The following is a 26,639-nucleotide window of genomic DNA, read 5'->3' as shown; positions in this document are numbered from 1 at the left end:
TGTGGACAAATCAACACTGGCTTTTCGGGCATGTTCCCTGATAAAAGGATTCGTTCTAAAACTCAATTAAATTAAAAGATGAGTTGATTTATAGAAAAATGTTGTATAGGTAACTGTAAAGGCTGCAAACATGGCAAAAACCATGAAGGTATGAGAATGACAGATGGCTACAGGCCCAGATGGAGGCTGTTTTTATCAACCCTATACTCAGATGGGGAAACTGAGGCTCCAAGGATGCACAGCCAGAAAGTGGCAGGACTGGGGTTCCACGCGGTCATGGAGTGATGTCAAGGAGCCTTCCCAGGTTTCCCAGGATTCCAGGTGCTGGTGCCTGTGTGTGTGTTCGGGGGACCAGAGAGGCGATGCAGCAAGCTGGGGGCCAGAGAAGGAGGGAACTTGGGATAATTATAATTTCCTTTTATTTAAGTTTTTTACTTTATAAAAGGTGAATGTTCTCCAGAGAGCCAGACAAGCACTAGGAATAGATTTCTTTTGTGCAGAAACACAGGCAGATGGGCAACTTCCCTCTTAACAAAAACAAATTTCCCTGTCTTACCCTATGATTGCCCCTGGAGGGCCCAGAGAACAATATCCTGCCTGTGGACCTTGGGCAAGAAATGTGCTCCAAGAGCTGTCTGCACTAGGGCCTTCCCGGCATCCCACAGGGGAAGGCTGCACCAGTTACTCAGAAGCCTGGCTCAACCCAGTGGTTACCCCACGGTCCAGGAGGAACACCATGCAGGCTCTTCCAGGAGAACCACCGTCAGGCAGCTCATGGGCCCAATTAAAATGAATGACAGCAGAATGTCTTATCATTGACACTATAGAAGCAAGTCATTCGAGGGGTGCACTTAAACACTGGCTCCAGCATTATGGCTCTTCTCTTCCCAAACCTCAGTCACCTGATCTGTAAATTGACTACACTAATACCCATTTTGGGAAGATCCAAGCACAGGTCTGTAAGGTGCAGGTGTAGTGCTGGACACAGGGCTCAAAGCCTGGAGCTTGCTGTCACATCCACCAGGGTAGGTAAGGGTGGGATGTTTCTAAAGCACCAGGCCTGGCTCTGATCTTTCTGACAGGGAATGGGGTTCGGGTTCTCCAAAGAAAGATTGGGGCATGTGGTTGAATGCACACTAGGATTTTTTTACTTTGTCCCTGTACATGGTTCACTCCCTAAGAACTGAAGTCTTCTTATAGAGAATGATACCACAAAGTAAAAATAAGTCATTTAAAAACAAGAATCAAAAAGTCAGTATTTTGTTAAAATTAAAAACCTTTATGCTTCAAAAGACACCATCAAGAAAGTGAAAAGATGACCCACAGAACGGGAGAGTACATTTGCAAATCATATATTTGAGAAGGCACTTGTGTCTAGAACATACAAAGAACCTCTACATCTCAATGTTAAAAAGACAAACAACCCAATTTAAAAATGGGCACAAGACTTGAATAGACATTTCCCAAAGGAGATGTACAAATGGCCAATAAGCACATGAAAAGATGCTCAGCATTATTAGTCATTATGGAATTGCAAATCAAAATGACACCATTTCACACCCACTAGGATGGGTAAAATTAAAGACAGAAAATCACAAGTGTTGATGAGAATGTGGAGAAATTGGAACCTTCAGACACTGCTGGTAGGCAGGGCTTTGAAAAACAGCCCGGCAGCTCCTCAAAAGCTTAAACATAGACTCACGGTATGACCCAACGATTCCCCTCCTAACTATATCCCAAAAGAAATGAAAACGAGACTACACACAAATCTTGTACATGGATGTTCACAGCAGTATTATTCATAATAGCCCCAAAGTCTGAACAACACACGTGTCCATCAACTGATGGGCAGGTGAATAGTGTGGACGTCTGCACAACAGAGTATCATTCAGCTGTGGAAAGGCATGAAGTGTGGACACATGCTACAATGTGGATGAGCCCTGAAAACACTGTGCTGGGAAAGAAGCTGGTCACAGAGGGCCATGTGTTATATGACACGTCTATTCCACCATATGAAATCTCTAAAACAGGGCTAGAGACAGAAAGCGGACTGGAGGGTTAGGAGGAAAGGGAGTGATTGCCAATAGGTATGACAGTTTCTCCCAGGGGTGCTACAGTGCCCTGGAATCAGAAAGTGGTGATGGAGACTGGACTTTGCATATTTTAAAGACCACTAGAATGTATACTTTAAAAAGGTAAGTTCTATGGTATGGAATTAGATCAGGCTTTTTAAAAACTGAAGTCTGTAGTGATAGATGCTATGCTGCTGTCTTCATTAGTATTTATTATTATAATTAAGAATATTTCCTGGTTCACTCCAGCTCAGAGTGACCCTCTTATCCCTTGAACACCTGTCACCTATACCCTTTCTGGCTGGCAGGTAACAGGAAGGTGAGCAGCCCAGATCTCCACAGAGCCCAGCTCACCTGTCCGATTTGACCAGGGAGCACTCTTGCCAGCTCCTCTGAACTGATGAACCTGAGACACTTGGGGTTGTCCAACCAACACCAGGGACTGGCCTGTGACACAGACAACGTTTCCGGTCAGGGGGTGAAGGGATTGAGAATGCAGGCGGGACCCTGTACTGGGGTGCCCTCCTCCAGTATGCCACGTTTCTCCACATTCCCCACCTCTGTCCTGGCCAACACACATGTCACTTCCAGATCAAGTTAAAGCTTGTGTCCCTCCATCATTCCTTGGCAGTGACGGTCAGACAACATGTTTAAGACGGTGGAGCCGCAAAAGCAGCTAGGACCTCTGAGTCACCCGTGGGGAAGAATCCAGAAGAGTTAATGACCCAATCAGATTATGCCCAAGAAAGAAACCGTTGTTAGAGGAAGCACCTGAGACTTTAGTTGGTTTGCTGTGCCAGCCTGACTGACACACGGCCTTTTCTCTATCCAGCCTCCTCGCCCAGCCCCTGGGCCCCAGCTTGGCCTCTCACAGCTCCACAGCCGGGAGTTCCGAGTCTGCATGATTTCCTCATGCGACAGCCTCATTGTGAAAGCGCAGGGAAGGGAGGGGGAAAGGCAGAGGGCAGCTGCCGCTGACCGGGTGTCCAGTAGGTACCAGCTACTGTGCTAGTCCTTGCTAGTTTTCTCTGTGGATTCTTGCCACCACCCACCCCCTTGGCAGCCTGAGACACCAAGAGGTTAAGTGACTTTCCCAAGGCCACACAGTAAAAAGAAGAAAGCAGGTGTGGCTTTGAACTGGGTCTACCTGATCCTAAAGCGCACTCCTCACAGCCCTCTGCTGCCTCTCAGCTGGCTCCCCACAGCCTTCAACCCCCTTCCACAGTGCACTGGGCTGGCCTCCTGTAACACCCCGAAGCAAAGCCGGCTGCATGCAGGCAGCTGGTGCGGGATTTGGGCCACAGTGTAGGGTGGGTTTTGGCTCTTGGGATGGAAGTTTCAGTTAAGGGTTGAAGCATGCCTTCCCATTGGGAAGGAGAATATAATTCCAGCGGTAAGCATCTTGGTGAGCAGGGCTTTCCATCCTGACTTCCAGCAAAGACACGATGTTAACACTGCTGGATGTGAGCCCGCCAGGTGTCAGTTCCCCGAAGATGGAAGGTGGGAGAGGTGAGGGGCCTATGAAGGGGAGCTACCCAGGGTTCCCCCCTTGCTTCACTCAAAGCAGCTCTCACTGACTGAGAATCAAGGGTCTAGCATTGTGCTGGGGCAGAGGACATGTGGAGAGTGGAGACCACTGTCTCTGTCCAATGCGGACATGACTCTGTCTCTCTAGCGCACACCTATGCCTTCCCATATCCCTCACGCCATGCTGCCTTTCCTGGAGCCCTTCCACCTGCTCAGACTGAAGACAAAAACCAGGGCAGCATCTGGGACCCTCTTGTCCCCACTCTTTCACACCCACACCTGGCCATGACCTGAAAGCATCCTCCCCTCCACTCCCAGACTGCTGCCCAGTTTGGGTCACCATCATCTTGCGGCTCCTGTGGCAGCTCCTTCGATGACCTCTTGCCTAGAGGCCTTCCTCGCCTCCCTCTTTACTCCTCCCTGTGGTCAGACAGATTGTCCTAAAGTACAAATGGCACTTAAAGCCCTGAGAGCTCCCCTTTGCCACCTCCTCAACACTGTTCCTGGGCCCTGAAGCCCAGAGGGCCCTCCACTGCCTTTCCACTCCTGCAGCACTGGCCACCCCAGGCCTCTTCCCACCTCCATGCCTGGGTTTCTCACCCTTGGCACTATGACAATCTGCCTCCAGCTACTTTGGCATGGCAGGAAGCCATCATGTGTGCTGTGGGATGCTCAGCGGTATCCTGGCCACCACCACCAGATGCTAGTAACACATACCCTCCCCACCAATGGTGCCAATCACAGCTATCCCTGGACATCACCAAATGCCCATTGCTCTCTGCCATTGCCACGGAGGGACCCGCTCCTTTCCTTTCTTTTGTGTCTAGCTTTCTTCTCCTTCTCTTTAAGATCTGATTCAACAGCGTCAACCCTCCACAAGTCTCCCCTGGCTCATCTAGGTGGGCTGAGGCAGCTTCTCCAGGCCCCCCACCTCTCTGGGTGCAGCCCCACCATTGCTCCTGTCATGCTGCCTCTGACTGATCTGTGCATGTGTCATCCTAGCTCTATAAGGTGGTGAAAAGGCACAACCATGGAGCTGCAGAGCCACATGCTCAGAGACCACCCAGGGAAGAGGGCCTGAGCAGCTGAGGGCACTGGGCCCAGGCACTGAGCTGGGATACAGGGGCGAGAGAGTCGAGTAGGGAGCAGCCCGTAGGTGGAGGCCTTCCAGGGCACAGCCTGGACAAAGACAACATGTACAAGTGTCAGGATGAGACTAGGACAAAGGGTGGCCGGAGCCCGGTGTGGGAGACATGAGGCTACTGAACCAGAAGATGAGGTGGCCATGAGGCCCTTGGGTTTGCTCTACAGGCCAAGGTGTGCTCAGCAGTATGTGAAATAAAAAACAAAACAAAACCGTATGTCATCAAATAAGTTTGGGGAATGCTTTGTGAACAGTTAAACAGATTTCTGTATTGTAGGACTTCTCAGAGCCTTTAATATGCTCACATGCCATGACTTTCTAATGGCACCTACAGTAGAGAGTCCAGCCTCTTCCACCTGGCTTGCAGTGCTACCCACACGTAATTGACCACAGAGGCCTTTTTGCATAGAGCCTTTCACTGATTAGAGTCCTTTGGCCTGTTCTTGGGAAAACACCGTTCAGAGTTGGGACACATGAGCTGCACATTGAAGAGGGGGCAATCTGGGTTTGGGGACTGTGCTTGGTGGTATCCTTACTCAGCCAGAACTCCCCAGCACCTGAAGCATCTGCAGCACTGATACGTGAAACAGCATCCTGAGCAAGCTATGGGGGAGGATGGAGAGGGCAGAGAGGGTGGTGTGGGATTTACTACAGGACAACAGTTGACCCGAGACATGATGGACCACCTCCCCCAGCCCCCTAGGCCATAACATATGGTATGGTTTAAAATTAAAAAAAAAAACTAAGAGTACTTAAGGAAAAACGTTGGCAAGCTCCAAGGCACTTGTTAAACCGTCTGAACGGATGGGGAGTCTGGGCCCCCTCCCTCCAGGAGGCAGAGGCCATGCTGAGCAGCGGTGGGGAGGCCTGGAGGCCCAGATTAGGGGTTGCCAACAGGGGCTTCTGGATGAGGTTGGTCATGGCAGTGAAAGAGGGAAGCAGCCCCCAGTGGTAACCCTAGCGCTTGCCCACACCTCACTCTTGTATAGACACAAAGAGCCCACCCCGCCAGGGGGGTCGGGCGGAGGAAGCACACCACTGTCACTGCTGGTTCCAGCCAGGCTGGCAGATGGCGGAAGGCAGTGATGAGGTACGGCAGGGAAGACTGCACTCCAGGGGACACGCCCAGCGCTCCAGCATCACCCAGACTAGGGCTCAAATCCTGGCTCTGTCACTTGCTAGCTGAGTGACCTGGAATGACAGCTCCTCAATCCTCCACTTCCTCATCTGTAAGATGGAACCCGTGGTCCTTGTGATCCTACAGTGACAGTGCCTGGTACAATGGGCCCTCAGTACCTGTGAGCTGCCACTGTTTGGATGGACACTTGTCCTAAAGAGGCAGCACTAAAAGGGGCGCAGACGCAAAGCTGAGCAGGCCGAGCTGACCAGTGTGGGAAAACACCTTTGCGCAGGGCAGCTGAGCAGCTGAGCCGCCCTTGCAGGTCACTCCCTTCTGGGGGCATTGGCAGCCTGTCTGTGAGCAGGGCTATCTCTCGTGGATACTGGAGATACCTGGCACACCGCAGGAGCTCAGCCAGGGAGCTATTGTGGTCATGTCCTCGAGAGTACGTACACCCTCTGAGCTCGCAGCACCTGTCTATATGCACATGTTCATGCTGCTTTGAGTGGTGGCCAGGAGATAAAAAACATATCCACTTATAGCCCATCAATACACCACTGGCTGCAACTGAGAGTTAACAAAGACCCTGCTCAGACATCACCAACAGGCCCGTATCTGGAACGCAGCAGGGCAGCGCTGCCCAAGGGCTCCACAGATGGCGCGGGCAGCTATGAGCCATGCCTTGCCCAGAGTAGAGTGGGTCCTGTTCTGCATCTGGAGGTGTTATGACCATTAGTCCTGTCATTTCTGGAATGTGTAAAGGACTTGGGGTGTTTGCAATTCACACCCAGAGAAGTGTGTGATTACGATGGAAACAGAAATGGAAAAAAAGCAAGATGATGACAGCTCTGTGTATCTTTTAGGGGTGGCCATCCACAGGCCGTCTGGAGCAGGATTTGACAATCAGCAATGCTTCTGGGTGCGAGGCTGGCTCCCCTACAAGGGAGATGGCCAGCAGCCAACTGCAGAAGCTGGAGAACACATCTGCTTGAGGACAAGGGCTGAATGTGGTGCAGGAGGTGTGGGAGTGGGGTACTGATGGCTGTGATGACCTCTGTCCACGGGCAGCCTGGGACAGCCACCAAGAGAAGCCTACAGTGTCTAGGGTCCTGAGAGGACAAAGCCACTCTAGCCCCAGGGGTGTGGGATATGCACAAAGCTATTCACAGGCAGATCTCAGCTCATGCTCTTACCCCCTCCAAGAGGTGGATCTGGCAGAGAGGCCCCTTTGAAGAAAGGGAAACTGAGGAAAGGGAAACTGAGGCCCAGGGAGAGAACAAGGCTTGACTCAGTGGGTAGAATAGCTGGGACTAGAACACTAAATGGGTCAAGAACACCTTTCTCTGTCAAGGTAAGTTAAGAGGAAACAGATCTTGGAGATCCTGGGCTGACGCAATCCCCATTCCTTCAACTACTGGGTGGGTGCTCCTGAGGCAGGGTCAAGGTGGCCCCTCCTCCTGCAGTGTACTCCAGAATGGACTTCAGAACTCCCCACATTCTTTCACTGTTCCATGGACTGCCTCAGCCTCAGGTGGCATGCTCTGCCAGTGTAGCTGGACTACCCCCTTTCCATCCTGCTCACCCTTCCTTCCATGCCGGCCTCTCTAAACTGCCCTGCTGAGTCCTTTCTTCTGGGCACTTCCTATCTTTACCTTGGCCATGCCTCCACCTATCTTGTCACAAATGCTTGGGTGTCAACAGTGGGCAAGATGGGGACCTTTGTAGGGTGGGGCTAGGCTCCAAGAAGTAGGCTTCCTGCCCTTGACCCCAGGCCTGGCCTGAACCATCCACCTCTTGGCCCTGCCAGGCTTGGGCACTCTCCAAAAGAGAATAGAATTATGCATCTCAGGAGATCGATGCAGCCACCAGCCTGTGCCCACATGGCCTGGCACAAACCCAGGGGTTCATACTCCTGGATAAGGCCTCCTGTTCTTCCCACTGTGGGGCTTGGGTGGCCTCTTACCTTAGGGGTGAAGAACTTGGTCATAATTTCCTTCCCTTTTTCTCCCAGTTTTTCATCTGGAGTAACTTCATATTCTGACTAAAAAAGAAGGAGAAAGAGAACAATAACGGATTTGCTCGTGAGACCCTTATGTGCAGCTACACAACCGGTGAGCCCCTGGGGAAACCCCCTAGTAGCCACCTAACCAATCCCCTCCTGACCAATCCCCAGAGTGCTGATCCAAGCTGGTTATCAGGACAGTGGACGTTGGTTATCAAGACAGTGGCTCTCCACGGGGCTGCATGTCAAAATAACCAGGGAGCACCAGCAAAGGCTGATGCTTGGCCTCTCTCTGGTGAGGACCAGCATCTGGGCAGGTGGGTTTGAGGATCACCGACCTAGATAAAGCAAAAGAAACCACTGGAAAATAACAGGCCACCAAACTGGATGGCCACTGAGAGGCTGCCTTAGGTCACTCAGACCTTGCGAGCTGTGTGACCTTAGACAATTTGCTTAAATTCTCTAAAAATGCACATGGGACCAGCACCTACGTAAGAAGCAATTATACAGACAGAAGTGATAAACTCTCAGCCCAGGGCCTGGCACATCATAAATATTCAATAACAAACAGTTGCCATAATTACCGTCATTGCGATGATTACACCTTGCAAAGATAAACAGTAACATGGATGTCGTCTTTTGGTTTTCAAAGTGAACACAGAGATTTTTTAAAGATGTTCTCATCTGAACCCAAAGAAGCAGGGTAGTGACATGGGAGGACAGGGGGTAGGACAGTAGCGACATCCAGAGGGTCCATAGTGGAAAGGGACTTAAACAGGGTTATGCAGCTGGAGGTGGCAAGGCTAGGGCTCAAACCTCCAAGCCCAGACCAACTTTTCAACAACACCGAGGAACTCAGGCCTTGGGATAGCCAGACAAACCAGTGGGGCCTGGGCTCTAAAGAAGTGAGTTCTCCAAGACCCAGACATTTTTATTTTCCTCAACCCAAAAGGGGCTCCCTCAGTCACATCTTACATACTTGCCAAGTGGATGAAAGGCCTTGAGTTAACAAGAAGTCTGAGTAAGCTTGTCTTTCTCATTTAGACAAAGGAAATAATTGCAAATTGTTTACAACCATTTCAAAATCCACCACCCAAGGATTTGTCAGACTAAGCCCCAAAGTAAAGCTATTTCAAAAGAGAGGAAATGATACCAGCACAGACAGACGCAGGCTCCTCCAGGGGTACCCTGCTGGCGGTTAGACGCCTGGCCCCTCACTGGGTTCAAGGAAACCTCACAGCCGTGTCTGGGGTCCACGACCAGGCTAGCCCAGGCAAGGGAGCATGGGCAGCACCTTCTCAACAACCAACCCCTCATTTTACACTTAGGCTCAGAGAAGTGAAGGACTTGCCCAAGTCACACTATCGGCACCCATGGAGCCAGGACTCACTTAGGCCTCGCGACTCCCACTGGGCCACATCCTCCTCACCATTGAGATGAGCCTTGAAGGACTGTGGGTCTCTTGACAACTTGATTTGACTGACGGTTTCATGAGATGCTTTGAGGAGAGAAGGTGGTTCTTTCTTGTTGGCTTTTTCCTATTATTTTCTCCCTCTATTTCCCCCAACAATCCTCTAAAACTGACACACACACCCTCCCATGTGGAGTACTGATGATGGGGCTCCTCCTATGGGATAGGTATTATTATGCCCAATTTGCAGATGAGGAAACTGAGGCTGAGAAGGCAAATGACTGGGGGAAATGCAGGACAGCTAGCAAGTGACAGAGCTGCAGTGGCATCTCTGTAGGGCTGAGGAAGCTAGGGCCAAACTGCCCACCCTTTCCAGGGTGAAGAGAGAAGCACCCAGTATCCTGCTGCTTCCAGACACCCCGCCTCATGGTCTGACACCACGGGAATGTGTCCAGGCCCTGGACACATGGCCGACCACCCCCTGGGGTAACTCCATCCCATTCAGAACACTGGATTTGCACTGCCCAAAAATACATCTGTGAAGGCAGGTCTATTTAACTAAATGAAGGCCTGGGACACACTAATCAGTCTCAATAACCACCTGAAAATATTCTTGTTCTCAGGACTAAAACCCACGTTAGAAAAATAACATCCCTTTCAGGACAGCTGCCTCCTAGCACAGGCCCAGCAGGGCAGACAAGCACGCAGGTCCTCAGTGAGGCAGCTGGGAGCACGCGGGGACAGGCCTCCCCAGCCAATATCAAAAGGCCTTTCTCTGAGGATTCCATGCCAGGCCACCACTTGGAGAACATTTAAGTTGGGAGGCGGAAGACTGATGGGAGGCATCCAGCTGGCCTTTCCATGCCGATTAAGTCACCTGGAGTGACAGGCCCTGTCTCCATGGTCACCCTACGTGGGGCTGGGTTAGTGGGCAATGGCGGCTGGGCTGGGTGGACAGCACCCTAGCCAGATCCCACTCCTTGAGGCTGCTGTGGAAACACCCTTGCCCAGGTGGTGAGGGAGCTTAAACCAGCTTAAATCCAAAAATGTAAGCTGCAAATAAGAATTTGTGCCACAACCTAGAATGTTACAACGAGAGTTGACGTGGGAAATGGCAGCCAGACAATGACGTCAGTGAAGAGAGGTGAACTGCACACAAGGACCGTCCCTGTGAATGCCACCTGTGGGAGGTGACCAGACAGGGTAGGCCTCTTCCCCTCCCCAAAAGGGAACTCACACAGTCCTCTCTGCTGTTCTGCCCACTTGAGCTCTTCTCCCTGCCCCCAGCTCAGCTCTGACAGCCAGAGGGCACCCACCAACCCCTTCAGAGGGCACTTCTCTTCCCAGATACATTCCAGGTGCCACCAAGGAAGGCACTGGCTAAGGAGCCTTCTCTCTGCATCGTGATTTATGCCAAACACAGGACGGCCTTTGTGTTAGGCTTTTGCCCTAACGCAAGGAGCAAAATACTACACTGAGCTTAAGGAACAAAGTCGTATTCACATATCTGTGCCTGCCAAAGAGTATAAACATCTGTGCACATCTTAGTTTATAAACCCAATATTTCATTCTCTTGGCCTGCTGTAATTACATCATCAATCTCAGAGAATGCCAGTGAAAAATATGTCCTGGCTATTAAAACACATTTTGCTCAGATGATTTCTAGAACCTGCCACATTTTCTTTCTTTCTTTTTTTTTTGGTTTTTGGCCAGGGCTGGGTTTGAACCCGCCACCTCTGGCATATGGGACCGGCGCCCTACTCCTTGAGCCACAGGCGCCGCCCAGAACCTGCCACATTTTCAAAGAGGCTGGCATTGGTTTAGAGAGCAGAGTCCAGGCTGAATTCCTTCCTGCCTTGGGCTAACTTTAGCTGTCACCTCCTTCTCTCTGGAGACCTTCCCCTGCCCTGACAGGAAGATGAAGTCAGAGATGCCATGAGGTCTTGCCACCTCCAGCTTCTGTAATTATCGATGTGGTCAGCTTTCCCAGAGTCCTCGAGGCAGGGACAAGTGACGTGCCTGGCTGGCACACCACTGGCCATGGCCTTAGCTGGAGAGGCACCCAGATTTGCCCACACTGGCCCTGGCATCTCGCCTGTGCTGCCGGCCACCCCACTGAAGCCCCTGACCTTTCCTGCCCTGCTGTGAGGCAGGAGGGAGTCAGGGTGGGGTGGTTTTCTGCTACTCCCTCCGGGGCACCGCAGGCTCTCACTGACTCCTGTGTGAGTCCCTTCCCTGTCGCTGAGGTTGACATGTGGCAGAGGTGCAGAGGTCCCACAGTGGCTGCTGCTGATTTCCCTGCCCGCCCTGCAGTTGGTAAACAGCCCTTCACTAAACTCCCTCATCCTTGCTTTGGGCTGGCCATCCAGTGCCTGCAGGGACCCCGACTGAAACTCTGCACCGTCCTTCGCGGGTGGGCACTGACCCCATTCCCTCTCTGCCCCCAGCTGGGATGTAGCACACTGCATGAGGTGCCCACCTGGGCAAACAGAGTCTTCTCTGTTCCTGGGCCCTCATCCGAGTGGCCCTCTCAGGCCTGGTAGGAGAGGTTTTTTGGTCCAGCTACAGCAACATGTGGGAGAGAAGCTGAGAAAGGAGGGAGGAGTGGACCCCACCCACACCTGGGTACAGACTGAGGATGGCAGGAAAGAGCCCACAGTGACCCCGGACCTTCACAGTGGCTGGCTTGTGAATCACATCCTGGCCTGAGGCAAATGCTGAATAGAAAGAAAGAAGAAAGAGAAGCTGTACCTCTTCCAGGTGGAGGTGACACGCTCACCCCCTCTCAGGCAATATCTCCCTGGCAACCGTCAGAGCCCCGTGGCAGAGAAGCTGTGCTGTCCCGCCTCTTGTCTGCCCTGAGTGGCCTCCACCTCCTCCTGTCCACTCAGAACTATTTCTCTGTCCCTGTGCCAACCAAGGCTCATGAAGCCACCATGCAAAGGGCTTTCACTTTCCATGTTACTTTTAGGTCTCTGAATGAGAAGAATCCCAGCCTACCCTCGTTCAGGCAAGACTGTAATCTCTTGGCTCCTGGAATCTGAGGATGAGCTGAACAACCAAACTGTGGAGGGAAAGAAAATGCAGCTGGCCCCAGAGCCCGAGAACCAGGGATGTGAGCAGTTCCCAGGGCTTGTATTTTAAGGCTTCTCTAGCAGAGAAGAAGTTACCCTCAAGTCTGTCAAGTCCAGATAAAGGATTCATTGGTCCATCTTGGCTCACAGGTTCCCCAGAGCTCCAATCAACTGTAGTTAAGAGTGACATCATGGAAGCTTCTAGAATAGCCATGTTATTTCTGGGGCACCCAGAAGATCAGACATCCACACATATCAACTATATAAACCCATTTTACAAAAAGACACCTGCACCAGAATGTTTATCGCAGCACAATTCACAACTGCAAAGATATGGACCCAAGTGTTCATCAACTGATGAGTGGATAAAGAAAGTGTGTGTGTGTAGGGGTGTATGGAGTACTACTCAGCCATCAAAAGGAATGAAATGATGTCTTTTGTTGGACAACTTGGATAGAACCAAAGAACATTATCCTAAGAGATGTATCTCCCGAATGGAAAAACAAATACTTGTTCTCACTTACAAGTGAGAGACAGACACGGTCATAACAAGGTATAATGGGCATTGGAAACTAAAAAGGGGGAAAGATATGAGGCATAAAAATCTACCTATTGGGTACAATGTACACTGTTCTAGTGACAGCATAATACAATTAATCCAAAAAACATTTGTACCCCCTAAATTTTTTAAACCAAAAACCCCTCCATTTTATAAGTGGTATTTTTCCTGCTCCCAGGGTCTGAATTCACCAACTGTACTGAAGGACTCTATATGCAATTGAAGAATTATTAGCACTCTTCACCCTCCCCTTTTGGGAGGTCAAAGTGTCGATAGAAAGATAAGCAGATTACATAGCTCCCCTGGTGATACAATAGATAATTCGCAATAGAACTGCAGATAATCAAGCATATCTAAAGCCAGGTGATAGCCCACTGATCTCATGTGGTCTTCCCTAGTTCAAGGCTAATGAGTGCCTTGGAGTTCCTTTTAACATCTCCTAATACAAGATTTCATTTGTTGTAACCTCATAGTTGTAATTGCTCCCTCCCAAGGTGGCCTTCGATAATCCTTGCTTCCTGCTTTTCATGCTCTTTTCATATGGGATGGGGCTAACTTGTGTAACTAGTATAGTATTAAGGAAACAACAGTGTGATTGCTCTGTGCCTAGACCATGGAGATGCTGCAGATTCTACTGTGCTTTCTTGGATTGCTTGCTCTGGAGAAAGCAAGCCATGTACTGAGGACTTCTGAACAATTCCACAGAGATGACTCCTGCCAATAGCCAGCACCAACTTGCCAGTCATGTGAGTGAGCACGGAAGCAGATCCTCCAGCCACAGTCAAGCCTCCAAATGACAACAGCTTAGCCAACATCCTGATACAACCTCGTGAGGGACTTTGAGTGCCAATGGCACCTAGCCAAACCACTCCCAAATTCTTGACCCACAAAAACTATAAATGTTTATTGCTGTGTGTCAAGCCACAACATTTTGAGATAGTAACTAATATTTAACAAGTATTTGAACTCATAGCTGGTGTTGCTTACTTAAAAAATTCCTATTTATTTTCCAATCTTTCATTTAACTAGAAAGCAAGCTCCACAAAGGCAGAAACTTACTTCTCCTTCCACTGTGTGGTCCCCGACTGCTAGAACAGGGCCTGGCATGCAGGAGACACCTGGCAGAGATGTACTCAGTGAATCTGGTTGAGTATTTGCCAAACCTCCCACGATCCCAAGAAGAGACATGAAAACTTTAAGTCTCACCCAAGCGTGGGGACAAGAGGGTTTCAAAGGAGCCGGCATGTGGTCAGAAGCCTAGAGAAGAGGGTAGAGAGAAAGAAGTCCACCGTTCTTGAAATGCCCGTGGCAAGACCCCCTTAGCCTGTTGAGGGTTGACATTACCCTGAACCCCTTTCAATGCCCTGATCATGTGGGCAAACCCTCTTTGACCATTAGAGGCCAGACCTAGCTGTGGCCTTGGCGTAGATCATTGACTCGGTTTCTCCTGGGGGGGGCGGTAGGAGACAGCATAGTCTTTCTTTTTTTCTTTCTTTTTTTTTTTTTTTTGGTAGAGACAGAGTCTCACTTTATCACCCTCAGTAGAGAGCCGTGACGTCACAGCTCACAGCAACCTCCAGCTCTTGGGCTTAGGCGATTCTCTTGCCTCAGCCTCCTGAGTAGCTGGGACCACAGGCGCGCACCACAACGCGTGGCTATTTTTTTGCAGCAGTTTGGCCGGGGCCAGGTTTGAACCCGCCACCCTCAGTATATGGGGCGTGCGCCTTACTGACTGAGCCACAGGCACCGCCTGAGCATGGTCTTTCTCATGTTCTGGAGGAACCTCAGTGACCAATGCTAAAGGCTGAATTACCTGCCCCCGGCAGTCTGATGAATGATGCATAAACAGTTCTGCTGCCCAGAAAATCACCTGGGCCTCATTTAAAAACAGCCACAGTCTTCCACTTGACATGAGAAATGCAGATGTTAAGACTGTGCAGGAGAACAGCCTTTTCTGGGTACGACGTCAGAGCCCAAGGAGGGCAGGTTATTTTTAATAGATTCCACTTGGTAGAAATTCAACATAGGAGAACGGTGTGGATGGTGCTGGCTGGGCCAGGAAGTGCCCGGGGCAGCAATGCCACATTAAGGACACCATCACCTCCTCCCTCCTCTGAGTCCAGTTGGGATGGAAGAAAAAACGAATTTTAGAGAAGTTTCGCCAGGGCCTGGAAAACTCAATAAAGTCTTCATGCGTAAAACAGGCGTTCCAAAGGCTGGTCGTTTGACGTCAAGATGGGTGATGAAAAGGCCTTGCTGATTCCCAGGGATGGGGCACCTCTTGTGAGTGGCGGCCCCATTAAGGCGTATGTAAAGAGCATTTGACGCATGGAGCCAGACTCACATTTCCTTTCCAAAAAACAGCTCTTTGTACAAGGCCAGAGAGAGGGAACGACTGTACGACCAGAATGAAAATGGGCATCACTGGGTTTGCTTTGTTTTTCTTCCTTCTCAAACTGACTATAAGTGTCTAACAAAACACGTGGCTGGAAAATTCCACAGGCTCCTAGGCTTAGCCTCGTCCTGCCCGACCTCATCAACTCTCCACACAACTCCCAAATCTGCTGCTGCCTCATCTTTTCCAAATGGGGAACAGCCCTTGGTCCAAGACTCAGTCCTTGGTCCTCATCACTTCTCCATTGACATTCATCTCCTTGGTAAGCTCACTCAGCCCATGGCTTAAATACCAGCTATATGTTGACAACTCCCAGTTTTCTATTACATTTCTAGCCCAGACCATTCCCATAAACTCTAGCCTTGAACACTCACCTGCCCTGGAACCTGTCCCCTCAGATGTCCAGGAGGCACCTCTCACTGTGCCCACATGGAGCCTCTGTTCCCCCCACAGCATGATCCCCCACAGCCTTATCCTAACTCCATCCTTCCAGTTGCTTAAGTCCAAACTTTGACATCTTCCTTAAGTCTTCTCTCTTACCCCCAACCCGCCAGGAAATAGTGGTAATTCTGCCTTCTAAACATGTCCCAAATCTAACTACTTCTCACCACTGCCAGTGGCTTCCATGCTGCCTTGAGCCACCACTCACTCTCACGTGGATTGCTATCAAATCTCTCTGGTCTCCACCCACCCGTCACAGCCTGCCCCCAGTGTGGAAGCCACAGGGATCCTTGAGAAACCTGAGTCAGACCACAACATCACTTTGCTAATGTCCCTCCAATGGCTCCCCTAAGTTCTTAATGGCACAGTCTTCCATAACCTAACACTCCTCTCCTACCCTCTGTCCTTGCTCCCTGTCTCCATCCTCACACTTGCAGGCCTTTGCACTGGCTGTTCCCTGCCCACAATGCTTTTCCACCATACGCTCATCTGGCCGATTCCCTCAACTCCTCCTAGTCATCAGTCCAATGGCATTTTTCTTTTTTTTTTTTTGGTTTTTTGGCCGGGGCTGGATTTGAACCCACCACCTCTGGCATATGGGACCGGCGCCCAACTCCTTGAGCCACAGGCGCCGCCCCCAATGGCATTTTTCAAAGACACTTCTGTTGACCACCCAACTTAGTAATATAACCAGTCCCCACACTCCCAGCCCCCTTTAACCTGCTCCAGTTTTTCTTTTCCATCTCACTTACCACCTTCCAATGTTCCCTATCACTGCCTTGTTATGCCTTATGTGTATGGCCTATCTCTTCCTAGTTAGAAGGCAAACAAAAGGAGGGCAGAGATCTTGGTCCATTTTATTTGGTAATTTATCACAAGGGCCCAGAACCTGGCAAAGAATACTTTTGTTAAATGAATGAAAGACTAAAAGAATGGTGCTGGGGGTCTAGTCCTGCCTCAAGTAAAGACTTTGCCATGGTTCATTGTGATGCCACAGAAAGGAAACCAAAGACCGAGTCCTGCTAAGGGCACAGCAGGCCATAGGGGGTTGTGAGCATTCCAGGCAGCTCTGAAGGGGGCTGCACTGGGGGCTTTGGATGCATTCTTGGCCAACAGTCCCCAAGTTTGACGGCTACCAAAAAAGGCCCTATAGAGATGAGTGCAAGGGGATATGTAATGAGCCCAAATCTGCCATTTCACAAAAAAAACCAAAAAAACCCCCAAAAAACAGGCAACTGAATGCTCTCCCAGACTCACCCTTGGAGCAGGATTAGGAATAGAATCATGGAACCTGGGTTTTCAGATATCTGGGTCTTGTTTTAAGAAAATCCAATCTTGGAAAAACAGAACCATTGGACACGCTCGAGGTAGGTGTGATGGTTCACTTTGCAAGAAGATTCACAGGACACCTTCATTAAACAAGCAGTCCAGTCCCACCACAGACCTTAGAAAGCCTGACCCAGAATCTGCCTGACTGCAGAGGAAGCATGCTAGGGAGGAAGGTGCACCAGACTGAGGGTAGGAGACCTGGGTTCTGAGCTCACCTCTGCCCCTCACTTGGTCTGTGATTCTGAGTAAGTCACTAGTCCCCAGGGGGCCTGAGTCTAAGCCAGTGGTTCTCAACCTTCCTAATGCCACAACCCTTTAATACAGTTCCTGTGGGTTGCGACCCACAGGTTGAGAACCGCTGGTCTAAGCACTGACCATCTATCAGGTGTGGTACTAGAGGCTGACTGCAATACCATGGGCCACGTCTGTGCCACTAAAAGGCTTCTGGCTAATGAGGGAGACAGGTATACAGACCCCCAATAGCTACATTCACTGAGCACCTGTGATGTGCCAGACACTGCTCTGAGCAGCAGGAATTCATATCATCTCTACTCAGCACCTCTACCATCATCAAACACAGCTACACCCCACCTACAGATGAAGACATGGGCCACAGAGAGTTGGTGACAGAGCTGGCATTGCCCTGGCATCCTGTCCCTAGATCTGTTCATCATCTGCAAGCAAGCGCAGTGATGTGGTTCAGGTGAGTGTCACAGGCCAGCACTCACATTAGAGGGATACAGGGACATCAGGAAGATTTATGAGAGCAGAACACAAGGGAGGCCTTTCAGGCAGGCAGGTAAAGGAGACAGGCTCAATGGGCTTAACCTTGCCTGCCCAATCAGAGCCACCACAATCAAGTGGCAAGGCCAGAGCACAGGGCTCCAGAAATACTCCAGTGCAGGGTGACTGTGAAAGGGTGAGCAGGGGCCTATTGATGGACGATCTGGTAAGCCAGCCTCAGAACCTGGACTTCATCCTGGATGTCAATACTTCCCAACCCTGGATACACATTAAAGTGCTGGGAGATTTGAGAAATGCCAATATCTGCAAAAAAATAATAGCCAGTCTAGTGGCAATGAGCACCCCTAGTGCTGAACTATGGCCTCTAAGCACCATTTCCCAGTAAAAGGAACCAGGGCTCCTTTGAAAAACAATGGACCCTAATACAAGATGAGCCCAGGAATGCTGTCATATCCCAGACAACAAAGAGACTACCAGTGACTGCTGGGCCCCATAAAGAACCCACATGCCAACCTGGAGGGGCCCCCCCCCAGGAAACATAAGTGAGGGTAATATCATCATGCATTAAAATGCACCCAGCATGGTTAGAGTTAAAAACTCTAACTAGTTCCTGCTATTAGAGGATGCTAGTAAACGAATCTGGTACCTCAAAGACATAAATGCACAGAAAGAATCAAGCTTTTCCTATATGAACTTTACCACTGGGTCACCAAACAGTAATCAAAAGGAAATGTTCCAATTGCAAATTAAGAAGGAACAATAGAATAAGAATGTTGCTGTGTTGTGATGCAGTGTTAATCAACAGATTTAGCTATTGAATATTGATGGCTGCTGCCATCTCAAAAAGAAAAACCACCAGATATTATATTCCCCTGATGGAAGAACATAAAACCTCTTATGAAGTTATCCTGCCACACTCTCACCCCATCAAACAGAAACTGAATCTGTCAAGTTTCAAGATCCAACTAGCAGTTTACAAGGGATGAGTGCAAAATTCAGACTGTGGAAAACTCTTCTGGAGGAACAACAAATACATTGTAAGAGGAAATGGATGGTTATGAAGGTGCCTAGATTTAAGAAAAATATTGACTAACCACAATGTCTGAACTTTATCCAGGCCAATTCAATCTGTTAAAACATGCAGTTATAAAATATATGAGAAAACTGAAAATTTTAACACTAATATTTGATGACAGTAGAAAGTTTTTTTAGCAGTATATATATGATATATATATTTTAAGAGACAAGAGTCTTACTTTATCACCCTCAGTAGAGTGCTATAGCATTACAGCTCACAGCAACCTCCAGCTCTTGGGCTTAGGCGATTCCTTGCCTCAGCCTCCCAAGTAGCTGGGACTACAGGCGCCCACCAGAATGCCTGGCCATTTTTTTGTTGCAGTTTGGCCAGGGCTGGGTTTGAACCCACCACCCTCAGTATATGGGGCCAGTGTCCTACTCACTGAGCCACAGGCACCGCCCAGCTGTATATTGTTTTATTAAGAGCTCTTATCGTTTAGAGAGATATATACTAAAAAGTTCACAGGTGAAATAATATCATATCTGAAATTTACACAAAGTGCTACAGAGGGTAGGATGGAGGTGTGGATCAAAGAATACCGGGGTGAAGGGTGCATGGGATTTTATTTAACTCTTCTGTCCACTTTTACCTTTTATAGTTTGAAATTTTCCATAATAAAAAGTTATAGAAATACTAGACCCCACCCCTAGAGAATCAAATTAATTAGTCTGGGCTTCAGCTCAGCCTCTGGTAGTTTTTAAGGCTCCCCAGGTATTTCAAATGCTCAGCCAAGGCTGAGAACTACTGTAATCACTCATGCAAGAAATGCCAAGGAAGAGTCCACACCAGGACCAAGGCCAAGCTCTGGGAGGACAAAGCTGGCCTGAGAGGGGTCACGCCAAACATAAGAGGAGGTGGGGGAGCATGAGGACAGGATGGAGTCAAGGACAGCACAGATTTCAGGCTCAAGTGACTGCGGTGCCGGTCACTGAAATAGGGAATGTGTCAGGGCTGGTGGTTTGGGGGCCCGGGAGCAGGTGCTGGGTGGGTTTTAGACTTTGAGGAGGCCCTTGTAACTTTAGCAGACAAGTCTGGCTTGTAAGTCTAGAGCTCTGCACTGAGATCCAGAAATTGAGTGCCAAAGGCTGTCCCCAAACTAAGATGGGTCAGGGTAGCCTCAGCCAATGATGGCAGGAGGGCGTCTAGGAAACAACAGCATCTCAGCCCCTGCCCCTGGGAGGGGGCCCAGAAGACTTCGTTCCTTTCACAGCTGGTCTCCATTCCTCACCACCCCCCTTACCCTTTGTCCTCTTTTCTCAGAAGACCAAAGGGCTGCTGGGCAGGCGGGTGCAGCCACTGGCCATCAGGCTGGACTGAAACACCCAGTGCATGCTCATTCGACACTTACTGAGGAACCTGTGCTGGGCAGAGATGAACAGGAAGCCCAGGGTCCTGCCCTCAGGGAGCTTACATTCTAGTGGGGAAAGTGATAGTAAACAATTATACCAACACACATAAAGTTTGGAATTTTACAAAATGGCTTCTCAACTAGGGGAAGAGCCCATAGAATCCAAGAGCTTCCTCAGGGTGTTGGGAAAACGTCCCAACTTCACCCAAAATCAGAGTGCTTACTGGGTCTCATTTTATGGCAGCAGCAATTATGATGCAGAAGGCAGGTGGCCAGCCCACCCTAGGCCACCCATTGAGTTTAGATCGTAAAACAATTTTGCCTTCTCAATCAAAGTCTGCACTGAGAGTTTTGTAAGCGATGAGTTTATTCCTCACTCTTCTAAACCATGAGGTTGATCTTTCTTCTTGGAGTAAAAACAATCACTGTTCTCAGAAGACCAAAAGGGCCATCCCCCTTTGGTAAGAGCAAGCACTTACCACTGAGTCCAGGAACTGAATGTAACATTCCAGCCCAGGCCTGGTTTCACAGAACTGCCGGAAAAGCAGCCTCCCAATTGGCTGCTTGTCACATAAACTGCAGTAATCTCTGTCTGGAGACAAGAAAAGAAGAATGTGGTGAGACCCAGGAGAGAGCCAGGCAGCGCATTCCTCTCAACCTCACACCTGGATTCAGAGGCTCAGATGGACGGATCAAGATGATTGGCAAACTCTCAGGACTGCTTATTTAACTCAAAGTCTCTGCAGACTGAGAAACAAGGTCAGTAGAGGAAGGGACCAGTTATGCCCCAGCCTCTCCCCCTTCTTTTCTCTCCCCTTATAATGCCCTGACTTCCATATGAATATGCCAGCAGTTCTGGGGACTATGATTCCAAACCCTGGCATCAGCACATCACATTCCCTGATTATAGTGACTGGATAGGGTGTCAGGCATAAAACATAAGCTAGTCCAATCAGAGTGAGCCACAGACTGCCTAGAACATGGAACCAGAGGTGCTCTCTTCCTCTGGAGGCTGCAGTGCATGGGTATGAGGCCAGGGTCTGCCACAGTGTTTGACACTGCAAGGCAAGCCACTGTGAGGACGAGGCTGACACACCATGGAGGTGAGAGCTGGGAAAATTACAAGAAGTAGAGTTGATGCCCTGGTGATGTCATGAATCTCTGAATTAAATCATGCCTGCAGCCCAAACCACATCTGAAAGGCTTATTTATGAGACAACATATTCTCCTTGTTTAGGGCAATTCAAAAAAACCTCAATTACTTGTATTTCAAAGCATCCTAGTGGATAGATTTAAAAAACATCAAAATCAGTTTTGCCCAATTGGAGAAAAGCCCAGTGTTAGGATGGTTCGAATCATGAAAACTCTGCATTTTGTAGCTGAGGAACTGGAGGTAGGGAGGAAGGAAGTGACCCACCCTTAGCCACTCAGTAGCCAAGAAAGTTCTGAACAGGAAATAATGTCAGACTTTCGGTCGGAGGCCCAGGGAGCTAGGCAACGACTCGCGGTGTTAATGCAGATAACTCCTCTGCCCTCTCTGGGCTTAGCTTCTTCCACTGAGAGCAGAAATCTCATGTTGAAGTTGGGATGGGGGACCCTTTCCTTCCGGCTCTCTCTACTAACCCCTCTGTAAGACGTTTTCTCTAGTCAGAAAGACTCCGGGAGACAAGCTGCCTCAGATCTTTTCTAGCACTGAACACTGGGCCATCAATTTTGCAGCTCTGCATGGAACAGTCAGGTGACTTCATGAAGAAACTGGGAAGAGGGTGCTGGAGCTTGGGAAGGAGGATGACCTGGCAGGAGGGGATGACTAAACCCCTGGCAGGTGTAGAGAAGGAGCCAGGCCAACCTCTTCCAACCATGGTGCCGGCACACTTGGATTCTGGAGTCACAAAGTCTCTCCACAGGAGGCCATGCTTGCAGGGAGGGAGAATTTCCAGGTGGCTGTGAGTGTGGGGTCAGGGGCTAAACCGCCGGGGCTCAAACCCTAGCCCTTCCACTCACTGCCTGTGTGACCTGGGGCAACTCACCTCACAAGACTCAGTTTTTGATCTGTAAACTGGAGGGCCTAACTCCAAGGACTGTCGTGAAGACTGACTGTGACAGTGCACAGCGAGTGCCCACAGGCTGGCACGTAGAAGTGCTTACAAAACACCAGCTATTCTCACCACCGAGGCAGGGTTTTTAGTCCGTCCCTCCTCCCTTCCTTTAGGGAACCTCCTCTCTCCCAGTCTGTATTAACACAACCCCCTCCTCCAATTCTGAAAGGGGAGCCAGTGTCTTCCGAATTTGGGGGATGGCCACGTGACCCAGTCCTAGCCAATCAGAGTCCTCTATCCCTCCGCCACAAAGAGGCGGCAAATGTGAGCACGTGACAGTCTCGACCAATCAGAAACCCCTGTCGTGGGTTCAGGAATGGCTGATTCAGTTAAAGCGGGTCAGGTCAGGGTATGTGACCCACCAGGGCCCTGGAATCCTTCCAGAGCTTTCCCCCCAACTTCGGGGTGTGTGTGTGGGGGGTGCCTGCTGCCCTGGGGGATGACTGCCTGGCCGGGAGCTGCTGAGACTCTCTCCATCTAGGCTCCGCGAGCCCATGGAGAATGAAGCCTGCACAGTGCAGGCGGAACCGCGTGGGGAGAGGAGCACCTGGGGGCAGCGCCGCCCAGGCCAGCCCGTTGCCACACAGGCTTGGTTGCTTAGGCCATTTAGCGCTGGTGTCTGTCTCTTGGAACTAAAGAAGCAAGGACGAGGCATAAAGGCCAGAGAGTTTTACTGCCCACCTCTTTCATGGGTAAGCTGCCTGCGGGCAGGGACTATTTTTGTAGGAATTAATCAGTTCTAACTATCATAGGTAGAAAGCGGCTTTCAGAAATATTTCATTCTCTACAGAGTGGTACTCTGATCAGCATGGATGTGCCACCAGCAGAGCCTTCCTCATGGCCCCTCTCCCCAAGTGGTTTAGTGGCTTAACACTAGCCTTGGACTATTGCCTTAACTGTGCCCTTCATGCGAGGATGCAGTCTCCACCTCCCCAGAACAGATGGTTCTCAAATAGCCATTCCAACAAGCATTTAGCCTCAATATGTGCCAGGTGCGAAGGGGGAGGGAGAACCTAAGGATGAGGTCCCAGCCCTCAGGGAGCTTGGACTGGATTGGAAAGGGCCGCAGGGGTGTGTGTGGGTGAGCAGACAGAATCCCAAGTGACGGTAATAAAATGTCAAGTTAGATGAGTATGATCTTCAGCCACCGCAGGGAACGTGGTCTCAGTGGCCTGTGACAGGTCTGCAGTCTGCACCTGTTAGCAAGATGTCCTGCAAACACAGCCTGTGTTCTGGCCGCCTCTCACTCAACCTGATCTCCAAAGGAGAGGAAAACAAACCTTTGCATCCTTTCCCAATCAGCAGAGCTTTCTAAGCACAAGCACAGAAAGAAAGTAAATTACCTTATGTCAAACTCGTTTTATTCAATTATGGGAGAGAAAGCACCATAATTCTTATGTGATTTGAGCAAGGTACCCCCTCGCCCCTATTTCCAAAAGCAGTTTTAAGATTTTATGTACCATACTGTGATTCCTTATGGATTTATCTGACAGGCTTTTTCCTTTCCATATGGCATTTGCTGTCAGTATGGAAACAAGGCTGTTATAAACTCAACAGCGCACAGTAAACACCATGTGATTCAGACACAAGCTGTCAGCACCTCAGTTCTGTGCCTCTCCCAGATGTACAGAGGATCCCAGGCAAGACAGCAACTTGTCAGATGCCCAGGAAGAAATAAAGGGACCAATAATCATCTTTAAAAAAATTTTTTTCTCAACTTCAAATAAAGATAAATGCTTCTGAGGAAGCACCCAAGACAACAACAAAATCAAAGTGCGATGTCATAGTTCCTTTAGAAATGGAAAAGGAAGCCACAGTGGGGAAAATACGAATGTAAGCATGATCAAGCTGAAAGGAGGAGGTGCAAATCTAAGTTCGTGATGCATTGAGAGCAAACCCGAGGTGCAGGTCACTTCTGGAAAGTCAGATGACACTGCAGTTGGAAGCAGGAGGAGTAAAGAGCCCCTCAGCATGGGCTACAGCCTGCAGTAAAGAGCCCTTCGAATGGACCCTTTTCTGTCTGTTGCAACAGAAGCTGGTTGTGTTGGTGAAAGGCAGGCAGGAAGAAGGCCTGCCCACAGCCGGTCTCCCAAGTGTGCACTGTTGGAGTTGGTGAGGAGAAACAGCGAGGAGGGGGGCAGAGCCTTTTGTCTCTTTTTCTCTCTGAATCTGTCTTTCAGGCTGGGAGAATGCTAGGATGCTGTACACACAGGCACACACATACTGTGTATCATTGTACACACACAGGCTCTTCTAGAATGCAAAAATCCTGCTATGGGCCATGTGCCTCATTGGTCTTTTCCTCCAAGCCAGAAAGAGGCTGTCATCAGGTATAATGTGAAGGAGCATCAGGCTCCCTGTCCTAAAATACCCGTGAATCAGCCAGTCATTCTGACTCTGTTCTTTGGGTCCTTCACTCACCTAACAAGCTCTTTCCTAAAGTTTCCTGCTTTTTTTTTTTTTTTTTTTTTTTTTTGGCCGGGGCTGGGTTTGAACCCACCACCTCTGGCATATGGGACCGGTGCCCTACTCCTTGAGCCACAGGTACCACCCAAGTCTCTTGCTTTTTGATACTAGAAGTTTCCATTAGTATTAAAGATCTCTTCTGGAATTCAACACTTGGGGTATGTGGGTAAGTGGAAGGGGACATCCCTTTTACCCACTGGCAGGTTAATGTAGTAATAGGCTTGGAGTTAGTAACTGGCCATTGTCTGAGACCAAGAATGGGGGCATCATCTTTGTGATGTGACATCTGGAAGAGGAAGGTGACTGGGAAAGGAAAGGGATCTAGAAAGGGCATCATAAGCTGAGTTGTGCCCTTAATTAAAGGGCCAGGTGCCCTGGCAGGAGACGGGGCCTGCTATGCACATAGGATGGTGACAGGAGATCCACTGGGAAGGCAGGCTGAGCTCCCAGAACATAGAGTCTGCAATGGATTCGCTGTCTTACTGTGGAATCAATGATTTGGAAGCAAAAATGATTCAAGTACATTCCTTGGAAAGAGGGATGGGGGGGAGCAGGGCAGAGGAAGTCACAGACCCGGAAGCCATTGTAGCCTTGGGATTCAGGTGCTGGCTTTTGGGCAGGGCAGGCACCACCTACTGCCATGTGTTGTTTGTTTCTTCAAGGGATCGACACTTCCCTTCTAAGCATGCCTACAGTAGCCTGAGAAGATGAGATGGCCATACCTTCCTGCAACACATGAATTCGAGCCATGCTGTCAGAATCATTTCTACCCAGCAGACAGTCCCCTTAGCAAGTTAACAGACACTTGCCTAGTCCTTGTCCTTAGCAGTCTGCTTATTAGCCTGCGGGACAGGGAGGCACATCACAGATAGTGCTGGGAAGAGGAGCCACATGACCATGTCCATAGGACAACATTGCATACATCCGTTGGGAAATGTCCAGGAAGATGTCTCGGCAGAAGGGGCACACATGTCCTCATGTGATGCGGGGTCAGTTTCGGGGGTGGTGCCCGCGAGGGAGCACACTAGAGTATGGGAATGGGGTGACGGAGAGAGTGGCTGATGGCAATGCTGGTGGGAGAGATGCTGAGTCTGGGTGAAGCAAGAGGGAAAACTCAAAGCCAGAGAGAAATGGGGCTTGAGACTGAGGGGACAGGAAGGAGGTGAATCTCCAGGTGAGACACCAGGAGGACCCGGAGGGCATAGTGAAGTATGGGACAAAGTGAGTAAGAACAAGAAGTCAGGGCTGGTCTGCGATGACTGCAGAGTTTCACTGAGTAGATTGGCCTAAAGAAAATGAACAGAAAGTGGTAGGTCATGTGGGGATCAGGAGTGTTCAGTGAAAGGTCAGCTAAGTAGGTTTCCTTGGTAGTGAGTGTGATTGTCTGAAAACACATGTGCACTTGCACACAGGTGGGCAACATGCATGTCCTGGAGGTCTAGGCAGCACAGAGTCACTTCCAACTCTACCTTTCCCAGGTCAAGGCTAACACTTACCAAACTGTCAACAGGAGCCCACCATCCCCACCACCTTCACCTAATGACATGAAAGTGCTTTGCTGAAACCTCCCTTGTCTCTTAGCCTATTCTCATGATAAGCCACTGACCACACCACAGCCCAGGCTGATTGCCAAGGACCCCACAGTGGGAGAGTGCCTCAGCCCTGCCATCAATTGTTTGTACAACTTTGGACAAGTCACTTCCCCTTTCTAGACCTCACTTTTTTTATCCATAAAATAAGAGATTGAGAGTAAATAACTTCTAAGTCCCTTCTCAGCCTGGAGATCTTCTTGGGGTGCCAGCTTCACAAAGGCAGATGATCACAGGGACT

General features: G+C 49.7%; 1 protein-coding gene across 4 annotated transcripts in view; it reads right to left on the bottom strand.

Annotated features, from left to right (window-relative positions):
• The window catches only part of GRK5 (G protein-coupled receptor kinase 5), a 231,835-nt gene that overhangs the window by 44,605 nt on the left and 160,591 nt on the right, over positions 1-26,639 (bottom strand). For 3 of the 4 annotated variants that reach the window (XM_053583858.1, XM_053583860.1, XM_053583861.1), the window contains 2 exons: positions 20,724-20,836; positions 7,827-7,904 (listed from right to left, as the gene is read on the bottom strand). In XM_053583858.1, coding sequence (XP_053439833.1) covers positions 7,827-7,904; positions 20,724-20,836 — 191 coding nt within the window. The remainder of the gene's footprint in view (positions 1-7,826; positions 7,905-20,723; positions 20,837-26,639) is intronic. The other variant, XM_053583859.1, reaches the window with a different exon arrangement.

The sequence above is a fragment of the Nycticebus coucang genome, chromosome 3, assembly GCF_027406575.1.
Source record: "Nycticebus coucang isolate mNycCou1 chromosome 3, mNycCou1.pri, whole genome shotgun sequence".
Lineage (NCBI taxonomy): Eukaryota > Metazoa > Chordata > Mammalia > Primates > Lorisidae > Nycticebus > Nycticebus coucang.
This window is presented reverse-complemented; position numbering and strand designations above follow the sequence as displayed.